This window comes from Gobio gobio (assembly GCF_949357685.1).
Source record: "Gobio gobio genome assembly, chromosome: 12".
Classification (NCBI taxonomy): Eukaryota; Metazoa; Chordata; class Actinopteri; order Cypriniformes; family Gobionidae; genus Gobio; species Gobio gobio.
In genome coordinates this window covers 7540507-7558644 of record NC_137105.1, presented here as the reverse complement: position 1 = coordinate 7558644, position 18138 = coordinate 7540507, and the positions used below count along the sequence as shown (strand labels likewise).

At 34.9% G+C, this 18138-nt stretch overlaps 1 protein-coding gene and 1 long non-coding RNA gene across 3 annotated transcripts in view; one reads left to right on the top strand and one right to left on the bottom strand.

The window, feature by feature from the left end:
- The first annotated feature begins 1734 nt into the window (after nt 1-1734).
- jdp2b (Jun dimerization protein 2b) lies at nt 1735-7714 on the top strand. 2 transcript variants are annotated; one of them, XM_079830332.1, is made up of 4 exons: nt 1735-1819; nt 5047-5246; nt 5546-5650; nt 6995-7714. In XM_079830332.1, the coding sequence occupies exons 2-4, from the start codon at nt 5052-5054 to the stop codon at nt 7169-7171; spliced, it is 477 nt and encodes a 158-aa protein (XP_079686458.1). In that variant the 5' UTR covers nt 1735-1819; nt 5047-5051; the 3' UTR covers nt 7172-7714. The 2 variants fall into 2 exon arrangements, with proteins under 2 accessions (XP_079686458.1, XP_079686459.1); XM_079830333.1 differs by lacking the exon at nt 1735-1819 and having other exon boundaries at nt 4852-5246.
- Nucleotides 7715-9410: 1696 nt separating this feature from the next.
- The window catches only part of LOC307134529, a 17906-nt gene continuing 9178 nt past the window's right edge, over nt 9411-18138 (bottom strand). The window contains exons 5-6 of the long non-coding RNA XR_013817579.1: nt 13114-13206; nt 9411-9546 (exon numbers count right to left, since the gene is read on the bottom strand). This is a non-coding gene — a long non-coding RNA (uncharacterized lncRNA). The remainder of the gene's footprint in view (nt 9547-13113; nt 13207-18138) is intronic.

Below are 18138 nucleotides of genomic sequence, written 5' to 3'. Positions count from 1 at the left end.
ATATATATATATATATATATATATATATATATATATATATATATATATATATATATATATATATATATATATATATATATATATATATATATATATATATAATATATATATATATATATATATATATACATATATATACACACACACTCTAAAAATGCTGGGTTAAAAATAACCCAAGTTGGTTTGAAAATGGACTAACCCAGCCATTGGGTTGTTTTAAGCAAATATTTAACCCAACCGCTGGGTTAAAACAACCCAAATGCTTGCTAGCATTTTTTAGAGTGTATGTTTATATATGGTGGGATTTAGAAAATCAAAATGAAAGGACGTTAAAGTAAAAATAAATAACACATTTATTTATATCACGATACTGACCTCACAATACCAGTGATACAAAAAGATGTTGATTAAAATGCTAAATTTAGTATTACTTTGGGGAAGGAAATGAATAGGCTTGGACTTGGTGCTGGTTACCCAATGAATAAAAATATTCATGATTCTGATGCTGAATTATTTTAGATGAATATGCTTGCACTCTCACCGACTAGATATATTTAAAATAATGTAGTTACTGGTAACAAAAAGCATTTGCCATTATCAGGACATACGAATATACACCCATTGCATTATTATGCATTATATTCAACATTATATATAGTAGTTTAATGTAGTACTGACACTAAAACTCTGTGAACTTATGATACATATTGTTGCATTTTTGTATAGCGATATATTGTGACACGATATAACCCTAATATATATAACCCTAATATATACGTGTGTTATTTTACTTTAATGTCCTTTCATTTGGATTTTCAGAATTCCATCAGTGTCACGTTATTTTTTATGATTGTGTCTGCCTTTTGTGGTTTTGTAGTTTGTTATTTGATAATATTGTTCATTTGATGACTGTTTTGTTTGTATATTTGTCTGATTTCAATAAAAAAAAAGGTGCAAAAGAAAGTTGTGGCATGGGCTCTGCTAGTCCTTTATATCTAGAACTATATCGTTATTGTTACAGTTATCGTCCTGGGTGTAAACACGCCTTAATAGAATACAATCTTTAGTGTATATTTCTTTAATTGTTTAGTTGTTATTTTTTTGTGATGGTGTGGGCCAAAATGGGTCTATAAATAATACTATCAAATAATGCAACACATTTAAATAAATAGATAATACAATACCTAACCATAATAAAATAATTGAACATAAAATAAATTACATATTTTCCCTGTTCAAATATATTTCTCACATCTCTTTTTAATCTTTAGTGTATATTTCTTTAATTGTTTAGTTGTTATTTTTTTGTGATGGTGTGGGCCAAAATGGGTCTATATATAATACTATCAAATAATACAACACATTTCAATAAATAGATAATACAATACCTAACCATAATAAAATAATTGAACATAAAATAAATTACATATTTTCCCTGTTCAAACATATTTCTAACATCTCTTTTTTTTCTCGCAGATAGGAAAATATCCAAAAATAACTTGATTGTTGTTTTTTTTGTCGTGGGTTGAGTACTGAAACTCAATATAGTGACATGAGCTCATCATATTGTTTATGTTTTGATCAGGATATCCCGGCCGCTTCACGCAGGGATCCCCGAGCTGCTGTGTTGTGTTGTTCTGGTTGCTATGGGCGTGGCCTAACGCTCGTTCTCTCTTTATTTTAATAACGTCTGCTGGCGTCACGCGCGGAGTTCCGCATTCCACGGCACCCAGCGATACATAAACGCGCTGATGCAACGGGAACAAACACACAAACGAGCTGAACGGACGAGCAACCGCCAACTCTCAGAGCTAAACAAGTAAGTGCTTTATTTTGCTGCTTTTTTACTACATTCGCTTTTGGCAAAAGCGTGCACAGAAGAAAGGAGTTGAATTAGACGAGGCATAAGATGCGTTTTAAAGGTCGAGCGTAATGTATTCAGCAACTGCTACACTTTAGTGCAGTGACAATAAGATGAAATAAACCTTTGAGAAGAATAAAACAACGTTCATGCATCACTGATGTCTTGAATGTATTTTTCTGAAACACCCAGGTTATTTACTGCACACTAAAGTACATTATGTACACTATGACCGTTGTTTCAACGGTCAAATATGGACAAACCCAACCGTTGGGGTTTAAACATTTCATTTATCCAAACATGGGTTGAAAACCCCAGCATTTACTTTAACTCACTGTATTGTCTAAATCCAGGCTTTAAGGTGTATGGATATATTTCAAATGTATGATCTGTTTAGCATTGTAGAAGGTGGAAATATAAGTTATTAATGATTTTTTAAATATATATCAGGGGTCTCAAAATGGGGTCCCTGAAAAGTTTGAGACCCCTTGTTTGATGGCTAGATAGAGGAGCTGACATGTCCTGCAGTGTAAAACTATTCTGCAACAACATTTTCATATGCTTACGATTGTATACATGCATTAACATGTTCTATTTGTACTTTAAATGCATTTGTCACACTGTAGGATTATGGTAACACTTTACAATAAGGTTCATTAGTTAACTAATAATGAACTGCACTTAAAGTGCATTTATTTATTTTTGTTAATGTCAATTTCAACATTTACTAATGCATTATTAAAATCTTGTTAACATCAGTTAATGCACTGTGAACTAACATGAACAAACCACGAACAGCTGGATTTTTATGAACTAACGTTAACAAAGATGAACTAATGCTGAACAGAGGTGTTGTTTGTGGTTAGTTCATGTTAACTAATGCATTAACTAATGAAACCTTCTTGTAAAGTGTTACCAAATGTCACTTAATGATTCACTCCTAAAATGTCAAAATTCAAACGCAAGAAAGAAAGACTAAAACCAAAACCAAAACCCATGCAGAACTGTTGCAAAAGCGCAATTTTTTTTTCGACGTCAGTAAAGTTTTTTTCTTGCGAGGCATGCAGAATGTATCCAGTAGCTGCTGCGAAACATGTTTGACTGTTACATAATCCTGTAATGGCCTTTACAGACAATTCAAGAGCTGTTTTAAGCCTCAGTTTGAACATGCGTAGGTGTTGTTTTTGCTCTTGGGAATCTTGAAGTTACCCTATAACTCTCCGAGAAGCACATTTACGGAGTTTGTGTTCCTCTTATGGAAACCTCATTATTCTCTGTGACTTTCCACTGAAAACACACATTATCAGTGTTTATTAAACTTTTTCCAAAGCAAAAACTTATTAAAAGTGCAATAGATACACTTTAAAAAAAGTTATGGCAAGGTGGTTTTACATTGCTTTAAGTTATTCAACTATATTATTTTAAAGGCAGTTTAATGTCATTTAAGTAACTCAAACATCCTGGCAGCAACTTTTTACACTATAGTGTTCTTTTTAAAGGCACAATATGTAAGATTTTTGGATTAAAATATCCAAAAACCACTAGAACAATGTTATATATTGTGTTGACTTGTATACTTACACTTTCCCAAATGTTTCCAAGAATGTTTAAATCCAGAGAAATAAGCAATTTAAACCAGGACGCGGATCTTGTCCGTGCGTCGGCTATCCATGACATCATACCTGCGTTACCCACAATTTCCGAAACCATGGAAACAGCAAAGACGCTTTAATATATTATGTGTTTTATTAGACAGGCGAGCAACTGTTTGGAGACATTCATCGACAGAAAACTAATCATTGTTATACAGCTCAACACAGTTTGTCTTATTGTTTAAATCTGGTTTTCTTGATTTACCGCGAGTGCCATGTTTTATCGTGCCTAATATCCATCTAACTTACTGGAGTGTGCAACAAGTGTCTCATAGAGTAGCATTATAACATTATTTTCCACAGCCTCAAATGTTTCTAATATAAAACAGCGCTGCGTTTAGGTTCGGGTACCGTTCCCATTTTAACCGGTATCGGTACCGGTACCTTTTTTCGGTACTTTAGGGATACATAAATAACTGTAAAGAAACTGTAAGTCATTTATAGAAGTGTTATTGACATTATGCCAGAGCTGCCCTGGTCTCTGTCTGCCATTGTCTGTGATGTTTGATTACTGTAATATTTACTAGTAAACAGTAGGCTACTAGGTACTTAATTGAATTCATAAAAACCATAGTATTTCAATTCTATGAAAAGATTTCCCACAGATTATGTGTTATGTATTTTCTGGCAATCAAATGAAGACATAAGACATTCATTTAATTTAATTTAAACTTTTTTTTTTTGTCAAACAAAGTGCTGCACAACTGAGCTTTATACTGTTAAAAAATAAAACATGAATATTTTACTTAAAAAATATAGTTTTGATAATTTATTATTATTATTATTACATTAGTGTAAGTATTATTATTACATTGAGATGTATCTGAATTCTACTGTACTACAGTGATGTACTTGTCAAGTTAGCCGGACTTTTATTTTGACGGGTCGCCGTGAAGAGCTTTGAGTTTCTGTGTGTTTATGACATGCCGGTTTTTCACAAATGAAACGGTAAAATGCTCGTAGATGACGTTTGTGCGTTCATATCCTCATATGAGACGGCAGAGATGGAAACATGCGACCGTCACGCGCGATTCTGTGTGTGAGGTAAACTCATAGACTTTAAACCGCATGTCTACGCATTAATTCCCACAGAGACACACATGATTCGTATTTAAATGGTCTTTTGGTGGTGTAATATTCACAGACACTAGTCTATATCACCAGATGTGTTCTCAGGTACCGAAATTTGGTACCGACTGATTTATCGTGAATCGGTACTCGATAGTACAGACGTAATTCAGTCGGTGCCCTTAAAAGTGCCGAGTTCGGTACCCAACCCTAGCTGCGTTACCCCACACACGCATGAGAGGAAGAAGCGGAAGTGCTCTTCTGCGGCAAAATAAAAGCTCTGCGAAATCCAGGCGTCATCAAGCTACGCCTTTGTTTTGAATAAGCGACCTCTAACGGTGAAAATGTACATATTGTGCCTCTAAATGAATGCCTATTGCATAAGCAGTTCCACTTGTATCTGTAAAAGACACTTGAAAATTGCTCAACAAAAATAATGACATATCTTTCTCTTTCTTTCTGAAGCAGCAATGATGCCTGGTCAAATCCCAGATCCGTTGGTCACGGCCGGGTCTCTGCCCAGTGTCGGCCCGCTGGCTGGCATTCCCTCCACCACCCTGACGGACCAGCTCAAACTGGCAGAGCTCTACAGCCTCGGGGCGGTGCTGTCTCCTCTCATCCTCAACAGACACGCCAAGAGAACGTTTGACGACATCGATGGTGAGGTGAGAATGGAACATGACATTTAGGAACTCCAGTCAAATCTGCAGAATTGCAAATTGCAATTGTGAAAATGCCAACAGTATTAGTTAACAGCATGTATAGTTTGAGAAAGTGAAACTGATGTTGTATTGTTTGTGACGCTCCTCTGAAAGTTCTTTACTCGCTGGTCAAGAGCGACCCCTGGTGGACACTTTGTGTCACATCATTGCTTGCCAGAGATTGTTTTTGTAAGATTGCTCATAAGTTGATGTTTACAGTAAGCAGATATCTAAACGAACACATTTGAACTTTCTGACCACAGGAAGGTGACGATGATGATCGCAAGAAAAGAAGGCGAGAGAAAAATAAAGTTGCAGCCGCTCGCTGTCGGAACAGGAAGAAGGAAAGAACCGACTTTCTCCAGAAAGTGAGTGGGAAAATTCACTAGTATTTCATATAGTTTGTCATAGAGTAGCAAAGAAAAATGAGTACAACTTTTTTTATTGTTCTTGTTACACATATTACTATTATTAATGACTATAGTAGCAGTGGGTAGTTTATGATATTATTATTTAGGTTTTTTATGTTATTAATTGAGGGATTACAAATTACATTTGTGCTTTTAAAAATTAAGTCATAATTTTATGAAAAAATATTTCAAATGTCGTTTTTTTTATACATTTTAAAAAAAGTGTTTCTTGTGTAATTTTTAAGCATGCCATTTTTATGATGTTATTATTTGTCATTATTAATTGAGAGATTACACTGAATATTACATTATCTAGCGAAGGTAAAACATTAAAACGCAAAATCTTTATTATTATTAATTTTTAAAATCTGATACTTTCATAATTGTTATGCATTCCATTTTTATGATATTATTTTGAAATTATTCATTGAGAGATTACATGGAATATTTGTGCTTTTTAAAATTAATTTTATCACATGGTAGAACTATTTTTAAAAACTATTAAAGATTAATTTTCAACTTCATTTTATTAAAAAATATATATATTTAAAAAATCTGATACTTGTGTAATTTCTGTGCATGCCATTTTTTTATGCTATAACTATTTTTATTTATTTGATTTTTTTGGCCACATCATAAAACAATTTAAAAATGAACTTGTTAAGGTAAAAAAAAAGTCATATTTATGTTATATTTCAAATATATATTTAAAATGTCATTTTTTAAATGCATGCCATTTTTAGGATGTTATTATTTTGTAATTATTAATTCAGGGATAACATGAAATAGTGCTTTTTAAAATTAATTTGTCACATGGTAGAAGTATTTTTAAAAACTAGTGAAGATAAAAACGTCATTTTATTGAACAAAAAATACTAAAATTTGATTCAAAACATTTTATTTAAAAAGTCTGACACTTGTGTAATGGATGCCATTTTTTTTATATTAATATTTTTCAATTTTTGCCACATTATAAAAGTTAAGGTTTTAAAAAAAAAAATTATTTAAAAAATAAAGACATTTATTTAAAATGTTTTATTTAAAAAATAATAATTACATATGTAGCTAATTATTATGTATGCCATTTCATGATTTAAATTTTTTATGACATCAATTGAAATATGAGTGGAATATTTGTGTTACGTATAAATACCAGAGTCATCACTTGAATTCACAAAACTTTTGTAAATAACCAGTGACACGAACACTGTAAAATAGTGAGATTGAATAAGAGGTTTTTGTTCACAATGTGTCGGATGAGACGGTATGATTAACCGAACGCTTTTTGGTTGGTCCTCTTAGGAGTCGGAACGGTTGGAGATGTTGAACTCGGAGCTGAAGTCTCAGATCGAGGATCTGAAATCTGAGAGGCAGCAGCTCGTCGTGATGCTCAACCTCCACCGGCCCACCTGCATCGTCCGCACAGACAGCGTCAAAAGCCCCGAGAGCGACGAGCAGCGCGCCGAGCAGTCCGACTGAACGCCAGCCCTGAGGAGAGAAGAGAAGGTGTCCGAGTGTCCACAGGCGTGGACGAAGAGGAACATGATGAACGGCAGGACGATTACTGCAAGTCTACAAACTGTCTGTGGTCTGGGATTTCTTTTAAAAAGACCCGACGTCCTTTCAGTGTCATTTCACCATGAAGACAAGAGGGACCAGATTTGTATGGACATCAGTCAAACAGCCCTGAGATCAGCCCAGAAGCTCACAGAGCTCTGACAGCACAGACGCTGGACCGTGTAGCTCAGTCAGGTGACCTGAGTGAAGCGTGACATTCTGCCGGCAGCCTCCAGATGGCGCTGTCTGATAAACCCCACTGTTCGCCGACGCTGGCGTCTCCATGGACGGATTGTTTACATTTGTTTGCATTGACATTATATATTATACTCTGTTTATTGTATATCATTTTTTTATTGTGCCATCACATCATGTGGTGAATTATACGTGTTTTATCCTCAGGGTGTCTGTTGAACGGCCACTTTTGTTACCAAATAATGTTTCTGTTACATGGAGCATATTAAAATAAAGCCTATTTTTCAAATACAATTTATGACTATTTATTGATTGTTTTAAAATATTTATTGATTATTTTAAAATGTTATTTTTTTATTCATTATTTTATAAGAGCACATTAAAATAATGCCTATTTTTCAAATACTATTTATTGATTTAATATGTTTATTATTTTAAAATATTATTTTATAAGAGCACAATAAAATAAATGTCTATTTTTCAAATACTATTTATTGATTTAATATTTGTATTATTTTAAAATATTATATATTATTTAGTTATTATTTTATAAGAACATGTTAAAATAATGCCTATTTTTCAAATACAATTTATGACTATTTATTGATTATTTTAAAATATTTATTATTATACTTTCTTATTTTAAAATGTTATTTTTTATTTATTATTTTATAAAAGCACATTAAAATAATGCCTATTTTTCAAATACTATTTATTGATTTCATATTTTTATTATTTTCAAATATTTCAAGAGCACATTAAAATAATGTCTATTTTTCAAATACTATTTATTGATTTAATATTTTTATTATTTTCAAATATTTTATTTATTTTATAAGAACACGTTAAAATAATGTCTATTTTTCAAATACTATTTATTGATTTAATATTTATTATATTATATTTTATTTTATAAGAACACGCTAAAATAATGCATATTTTTCAAATACTATTTATTGATTTAATATTTTTATTCTTGTAAAATATATTTTATTTATTATTTTATAAGAACACGTTAAAATAATGCCTATTTTTCAAATACTATTTATTTATTTAATATTTTTATTATTTTAAAATATTATAAGAGCACAATAAAATAATGTATTTTTCAAATACTATTTATTGATTTAATATTTGTATTTTAAAATATGTATTTACTATACTTATTTTAAAATATAATATTTTATTTTATATTTTATAAGAACACGTTAAAATAATGCATATTTTTTAAATACTATTTATTGTTTGAATATTTTTGTTATTTTTAAAATATGAATTTATTTTATTTTATATTTTAAAATATAGATTTTTTATTTATTAAACTTTTTATTGTTTTATAATTATATTATTAGGCTCCAGCATCAGGATATGTGGTGTGGAGAATGGATAGATGGATTTCTATTATTTTGTTACTTACATTTTTTGTAAATGTAATACATACATCCTTCTTACATACCTTTCTTTCTTTTTCCCTCTTTCACTTTCATTGTTTTTCAGTAAACTCTGTTTGTGGAAATTAGATGTTGTTGCAGAGAAATTTACATGACAAAACCAGATTATTTCCACTGAGGTTTCCATTGACTTACATCTGTGATTTCCACAGATCCTGTTGTTTTCTCCTTTCAGAATTGTGTCAATTGAATAGTTTTCCACTATCACACATAGTGCAGCGTATTTGGACACTTATGACACTAATATTTGACAAACAGAATGTCTCCAGATACGTTTATGGTGTTTATATCGAATGGTAAATCTATAGTTCAATCATTCGTGAAATGTTAGGCTGCAAAAGTTGAATGCAATGGCATTCATGCATTTGTACTTTTCAATGATATCCTCATCAGATGTATCATGTCGATCTTCACAGCTAATCCGGGTTGAGTGGGTTGCTTGTTTGTTCATTTTCTGTCTTTAGTACTTTTTGTCACGTCAGAATTGGGTTGATCAGCTTTCCTGAGGTCTGGCTTTAGACTCTCTCGCTCTGAAAGCTGCTTTGATCAAATGTCTGACCTTCTGCTTAGCAGTTCCAGCCTTTTAAAAATGCGTCCTTTTTGGCAGAACATGTTTCTCACGTGGGCGGTTGTCAGAATCTGCTCCTCACCCTGTTTCTCCAAGCACACGAGAGAAAAAAAGTGTTGGTTGAGTGCCACTGAGTGCTACCTCAAGAGCTGTGTGATTTCAACAGGCAGATCTGAACACGAACAGCTCCAGAGCGACCGCAATGACCTAAAAACTGCACTTCTTAATGCAGAATCTCAGTTTACCCTAATCTTATTCGATTTTTTAGAGCTTTCCAGTGTTGCAGTATTTACATATTTCAATGATCAGTGTTTGGGCATGTCAGTGTTTCAATATTTATTTATTTGCCTTTCATTTTCAGTATTTCAGTATGTTATTCCGTCGTTTATTTGCATTAAGTCATTCAGTTCTCTCACATTTCAGAGCTTTACAATTTATTTCAGCAAGCGATTGTTTAAATATTTCATTTTATTTTCCATTATTCAGTAACTCAATATTTCATTATGACAATATTTTCGTTTTTTAGTATTTTATATATATATATATATATATATATATATATATATATATATATATATATATATATATATATATATATATATATATATATATATATATATATATATATATATATATATATATATATATATATATATATATACACATACACATATATATAAATAAATGGGATAATGATAGAATATACGAATAATGGAAAATAAAATGCATAAAAATGTAATATTCAAACACTCACATGCTGAAATTAAATAAATAAATATATTATTTATTTAATGTCAGCATGTGTGTTTGAATATTCCAATTTTATGCATTTTATTTTCCATTATTCAGTAGGTTATTCAGTAATTAAAAATTTTCGTATGGCAATATTTAAATTTAGTATTTCAGTGTCTTCATATTTATTATTTATTAATTTATTTATTTAATGTCATCATGTCAGTTTGAATATTTATTTGTATGCATTTTATTTTCCATTATTTAGTAATTTAATGTTTTAGTATGACAATATTTTTGTTTTTAGTATTTCAGTGACTTCATATTTATTTATGTCAGTGTTTGAATATTCAATTTTTTTATTTATTGCATTTTATTTTAAGTTATTCAATAGGTTATTCAGTAAATTAATATTTCAGTATGATAACAGGCTTTTTATTTAGTATTTCAATTTTCTCATAGTTCTGAGTTCTCTCATTTATTTCAGTATGTCATGTATTTATTTCAATTTAAATCAGTAATTTAATATTTAAGTACTACCATATTTTTTGTATTTTTATATTACAGTTTTCTTGCTTATTTATTTCAGCATGTCACTGTTTCAATACTTCATTTTTTACATTATATATTTTTTTGTATTTCAGTAGGTTATTCAGTCATGTAATATTTCAGCATGTCAATGTGTGTTGTATTTAGTAGTTTTTCATTGTTATATTTTTTCATTTTCTTATTTATTTATATTTTATTGTTCTGCATTTCAGTAGGCTGTTCAGTATTTTAATATTTAAGTCTTTTAAGCAGACATCAAAAGTTAACTCAGAGCAGAATACAACACTCCTCTATTACTGAATGAATGACGTTAAGTGCGGTGTTTATCATGACAAAACACAGTTTTACATTTTTTTCATATTTTGAATATCCTATAATGTAGAAAATATTTGTTCCTCTTTTTTTCAGAACATCTTTGAATCTCAAACCCATGTGGAAATCTGTCCTGGAAAAGCACTGCTAGTCAATGGGAATCTTGGGTAAGTGCTCAGCTCTGATATTTAACTGATATTCTAAGGAATCGCTGTCTAAACTTGACGCCAAAGCTTTCTGAACACGTCTGTTTAATCATCCATGAGTTTTAATAACAAATCATCTTGCAAAGGACCTTAGTCATATAAACACATATTTGGACTTGAATTTAAATGAGGCTGTGAGGGACAAAAGTCTGTTCAGTGGGCTGTGCTGTTCTCTGCCTGGTTTCTGTTGATTGTTAAGTTGGCAAAATATTGAAAGTAATATTCCAGTTTAAAAAACAAAAACTCCAGAAAACATAGGTTTTGAAAATTGATCTAATATAACATCAGTACAACCTTTTGATCCCACACTCACAGCCTCACTTTTATTTGTTTTACATTAAATATACTGACTATATACACTATATTGACAGACGTATTGGGACACACCTTCAAATCATTTAATTCAGGTGTTCCAATCACTTCTATGGACACAGGTGTATAAAATCAAGCACTAGGCATGCAGACGCTTCTACAAACATTTGTGAAAGAATGCGTTGCTCTCAGGAGCTCAGTGAACTCAAGTGTGGTACAGTGATAGGTTGCCACCTGTGCAATAAGTCCATTCGTGAAATTTCCTCACTACTAAATATTCCACGGTCAACTGTTCATATTACAAAGTGGAAGCAATTGGGAACAACAGCAACTCAGCCATGAAGTGGTAGGCCAACTTCAATCACGCTTCTCTGTCTGGCAATCCGATGGACGAGTCAGGGTTTGGCGGTTGCCAGCAGAACGGGACTTGCCTGACTGCATTGTGCCAAGTGTAAAGTTTGGTGAAGGGGGGGATTATGGTGCGGGGTTGCTTTTCAGGGATTGGGCTTGGCCCCTTAAGGCCCATTTATACTTCTGCGTCGAGTGTACGCCGTAGTGTACGCCGTAGGCTACGCGCGTAGCCGACGCCGTCGTGAGCATTTATACTTCTGCGCTGTTGTCTGCGTCAATGTGCAATTCCACATGCAGACGCTAGGAGGCAGTGTCCTCGGGCATGTTGGTGTAATCAAGACAACAGCCGAAGAAGAAGCAGCTTGATGTGTAGAATCTGTACATTCATGTCGGAATATCAGCAGCAGTGAGAGAGCGGCTTTTCTTGCAGCTTGAGTTGTTGTATCTAATACAAATTTAGCATCTCTAGTTGATTAGTAAAGTTAAATAAGGCGATCTGGCGCTGGAATGCATTTGTGAAACTATGCGGAGCTCGTGGCCGCTGTTTTCAGCAGCGGTGGCTCAGCAAGCGATTGTTGTTGCGGAGACTTCATTCACGAAATATACCCTAATGTGTCCCTGTTCTTGATATACAATTACTGATTAACATCTTTGGTTTTAATGAGAAAATAAATAAACTATATTCAGCGGATCTATGTATTTATTTACTACCATAAAGAATCGCTGGACTGCAAAATAGTGTGTTATAGCAGACGTAAGGAACTATCATCCAATTTCTGGACACACACACACACTCCTATCGCAGATTTTTTATTTATTTATTGACCTGAGGGAAGGGTTCTGGCAGACCAATCACAGCGCTTGCGGTCCGCGTAGAATTGACACGTTGTTACATTTTTGGAGAGGTGCGCGTCAGGCTACGGCGTATCCAACGCGTCTATGCGTAGGGTACGCCGTACCCTCTGCGTGCACTCGACGCAGAAGTATAAATTGGCCTTTAGTTCCAGTGAAAGGAACTCTTAATGCTTCAGCATACCAAGACATTTTGGACAATTTCATGCTCCCAACTTTGTGGGAACAGTTTGGGGATGAGCCCTTCCTATTCCAACATGACTGCACACCAGTGCACAAAGCGTCGGCCCATAAAGACATGGATGAGTGAGTTTGGTGTGGAGGCACTGGACTGACCTGCACAGAGTCCTGACCTCAACCCGATAGAACAGCTTTGGGATGAATTAAAGCGGAGACTGCGAGCCAGGCCTTCTCGTCCAACATCAGTGCCTGAAAAACAAAGTTCTGTCATGAAACTCTAGATGGTGCGAGCTGATAGGTCCTTATCACCGGCTTCCGGTAATGGCTATACGTGAGTCTAGTCATGGCACACATGACGTAGGATGTAGGCGTAGCGTAAGCTTAGGTGAGAGTAGACGCCTCTCGCGGTTCAAACTAATAGGGCTGGGCAACAAACTCAAGCTCCTCCGACATTTCGCTTTAAGAATTCTTGTTTTAGACTTCTACTTTGTGACCGGTGTTTTGTTTTGCTCTATCCTCTGCGCTTCCGTGTTCGTCAATACGTCATGCGTCAGGTCAGAGGTCACTCTTCCACTGGAACTAGACTTGCGTACGGCCATTACCGGAAGCCAGTGTTTATAGTTTGTAAAGTTATAGATAATTTTCTTACAAAAACACATTGCTTCGCTACAAAAGATCTTTATTAACCCCCAGGTGCCTATGGATTATTTTTATGATGGATGGATGTGTTTTTTGGGGCTTCAAAATCTAAGGTACCATTCACTCCCATTCTAAATCTTGGGAGAACCAGGATATTTTTAATATACTGTTGATTGTGTTTGGCTGAAAGAAGAATGTCACATACACCTAGGATGGCTTGAGGGTGAGTTTAATCATTATTGGTTGAACTAACCCTTTAAATTGTGCCAGGTATACTTATTTTTCCCCGTTCCACTCCATCTCGTGCACTTTTGAGTGCACAAGCCTTTCAAAGTATACTACTTTGGCCGTGAGCGTGGAAAGACGCATTTGGAGAGTGCGCGCTATCTAGTGGACTTTGTTTTCAAGCGCTCAAGTCATTCTCACATGCGGTGTTGTATGCACACCGTCCGCACGGACATAAAAATGAACAGTGTGTATGCAGACGGACACGCCTGATGATAAAATCGATGTGCCGAATAGGGCTGTGCGATATTGAAGAAAAATGCGATTTCCTTGTTAAATAATCCGATATTCGATACGATATTGCTTTAAGTGTGTAAAATCTATTTCTTTCCCCAACTGATATCTTTCACTTAAAGCATAACTAACTGTGTTTACATGAATACTCATCAAGACAGCCATTTTAACATAACTGTGTGTGTATTGACAGTTGGAGTGTGTAACAAGACACGAAACAACTGAAGGGATCACACGCTTTCAGAGAGGCGGCTTGTGCGCACGTTTCGGTGTGTGTCAGACAGCACGAGATAGCAAGAAGTTGTTTTTCACAAGTTATTGCGGTTAATAACTCATTTTAACGTCAAGCAAGTCACATAAGTAACAGTCATGTGCTCAGTCTATTCTCTGATATATGCATCAACCTAAAACGTACACTTTTAACAATGTTGAAGTATAGCCTATTTAAATCATTCAGATATTGCGTGCCCTTGCGATATGCATATTGCGATGTGTACATTTGCGATATTTCGATAAACTGCGCAGCCCTAGTGCCGAAGTATACTTTGGACTTTACTTGCACACACTTGTGTGTGCATTGGCAGTAGCAAGTTCTGCAGCACCAATAACAGCAGCAGTAGTGACGTAACCCATAATTTGTCCTCTGCATTTAACCCATCCAAGTTAGTGAACACACACAGTGGACACACACACCCGGAGCAGTGGGCAGCCATTTTGCTGTGGCACCTGGGGAGCGATTGGGGGTTAGATGCCTCACTCAAGGGCACCTCAGTCGTGGGTATTGAAGGTGGAAGAGAGCGCAGTATTGAGAATCAAACCCGCAACTTTTGGGTTACAAGTCTAACTCTCTAACCATTAAGCCGAAATTCACACCACACAGACAAACACCATCCATTAAGTTTTGTGCTAGTGAAAGAAATCCGCCTGCAAGCGGAGAAATTTGTTGCATGGATGCACTCTCATGTTACAAGAATGCGCTCTCGACGACATAGAAACGGCCTCAAATGAACTATAAAACAAGAAAGTCGTGTCTGGAAGCTGCAATCTTTTATTTTCATTGGTTCAAGGGTTAGTTCACTCAAAAATGAAAATGATGTCATTAATTACTCACCCTCATGTCGTTCGACACCCGTAAGACCTCCGTTCATATTCGGAACACAAATGAAGATATTTTAGTTGAAAGCTGATGGCTGAGAAAGGCTTCAGATAGGCCTCCATTGGCATTCAGTACATTTACACTCACAAGACCCATAAAAGGCACTTAAAACGTTGTTACAAAGTCCATCTCACCACAGTGACTCTACAATAATTTTACGACGACAATAGTTTTTGTGCGCAAAAAAAAAAATCAAAATAACACCTTTATCCAACTTGTTCTTGTCTTCCGTGTGTGCCTCCACGACGCATGCGTGAGAATATGACGCAGATCCGGCGTTCAGACACATGACCCAGAAGCGATTTGTTTACAAGCAGAGGAAGACGCGCGTGTCTAAGCTGTTGAATTCTACATTGATCGTGCTTTAGGTCTCGGCGTAGTTCTCAAAATGGGGTTAAAGTGAGCATTTCATGGATTCCCGAACCCCGGCGCTACGTCATATTCTCGCGCATGCGTCGTGGAGGCACACACGGAAGACAAGAAGAGGTTGAATAAAGTCGTTATTTTGATTTTTTTTGTTTGTTGGCGTTTGTCTGTGCAGTGTGAATTGGCCTTTAAATGTAGCTGAAGCAGCGGCAGATCTATTCTGCCAAGACCAAGGGCCAGATTTACTAAACAGGGCAAATTAGCATGAGCGCCGAAATCCCATAAAAGCGCAGATGGGAGTGGAAAACTCTGCATGTGATCTACTGACGACACAAATTAAAGAACACAGACGCAGTCGGATCATTTCTAATGACCAACAAAATCTACCAAGAGCAACGCAAATTTACTTCTGGTTGAAGTCTGTTTTGGGGGTGTTAAATAATACCAGTAAATTGACGAGTGCAAACCTTAGTAAATCACCTTGCATGATTCATTTTAATACTCTCCTCCCATAATATTTGCGTCTGAAAGGGAAACTCCTACAAATGCATATGCTATAAGGTCAGCCGCAAAAATAACCCTGTCCACGCTATTTTTCACTGCCTGTCTTTGGTAAATCCTGACAGTAGTTTTTTGTTTAACGCCAGTGGCACAAGCTGTTAGTAAATCTGGCCCCAAACATTTTAGCATTGTCATGTTTGTCATGTTTGTCATAACACATAACGTTTGTCATGACAGAACTGTATATTCTTCAGAATTTCTCCTTTTGTGTTTCATAGAAATAAAAATCAAAAGAAATAAAATGGGGAGTAAATGAAACATTTTCTTGCTTGGGAGACTTTAATTCTTTAATTGCTGCCTTGAAGCTTAAAGTGAAATCAAAGTGATTCTAAAACATGCAGCGAAAACACGCTGCACTTCTTGCTGCTTTTGAATTTCCTTTGGATCGGATCGGATTTTTCTGAAGTTTAGTGCAGTGATCAGTGTGGGAAAGTTGCATCTTTACCGAACATTAACGCCTAATCTTCTGCAGTCATTGCTTATGCTGGGCAGTGTGTATGAGTAAGATGAAAAGCCACAGAGATGTGAATGGATATTTTGCTATTGTGTTGCGCTTACTGGATACACCACCTACACACACACACACATCACGAATCAGTCAGAGCTTCTTCACAAGGCCTTGCACTGAATTCTGATAGATCACTAGGCAGACAACATCCACAGATGCTCATCTGAGTGCATGCATTCCCTTCAGATCTGTTCCTGTCGCATCCTACACGCTCAGCAAATGACAACACAAGCAGAAATGCAACTAGAAATGCAAACACTTGAGTTCAAGAGTTGAGGGTCAGTGAAATTTTTTTTCAGTTGTTGTTTTGAAAGATATTAGTATGTTTCTCATCAAGGATGCATAACGTAAACTAAAGTGACAGACAGCACAAAATATTCTATTTTCAAATAAACGGTTCTTTTGAACTCTAAAAAAACCCCCCACAAAAATATGAAGCAGTGATAATAGTAAATCTTTCTTGAGCAGCAAATCATCATATTATAATGCTTTATGAATGATCATGTGACACGCTGAAAATTCAGCTTTGATCACAGGAATAAATAATTTTTTTAAATACACCAATCAGGCATAACATTATGACCTAATATCGTGTTGGTCCCCCTTTTGCTGCCAAAACAGCCCTGACCCGTCGAAGCATGGACTCCACTAGACCCCTAAAGGTGTGCTGTCTGTGGCTATGCCGCCCCATACGCAACAAACTGCAATGCATTGTGTATTCTGACACCTTTCTATCAGAACCAGCATTAACTTAACAACATTAACAGCATTAATGTCTGTTTGATCGGACCACACGGGCCAGCCTTCGCTCCCCACGTGCATCAATGAGCCTTGGCCGCCCATGACCCTGTCGTCGGTTCTCCACTGTTTCTTCCTTGGAGCACTTTTGATAGATACTGACCACTGCAGACCGGGAACATCCCATAAGAGCTGCAGTTTTAGAGATGCTCTGACCTAGTCGTCTAGCCATCACAATTTGGCCCTTGTCAAACTCGCTCAAATCCTTACGCTTGCCCATTTTTCCTGCTTCTAACACATCAACTTTGAGGACAAAATGTTCACTTGCTGTTTAATATATCCCACCCACTAACCATGATGAAGAGATCATCAATTATTCACTTCACCTGTCAGTGGTCATAATGTTATGCGTGTTATATCCAGATTGAAAACAGCTATTTTATATTGTAATAATATTTCACAATATTACTTTTTTACCGTGTTTTTGATTAAATAAATGCAGCCTTGGTGAGCAGAAGAGACTTCTTTCAAAGACATTTAAAAAATCTTACCGACCCCAAACTTTTGAACGTATTATATATCAAAATTGTATATGATCTGGTTTTAATTTCACAAACATATAGAAACTATATGCATATATTTGTAAGTAGCTTTGGATAAAAGCATCTGCCAAATGAATAAATATAAATATGCA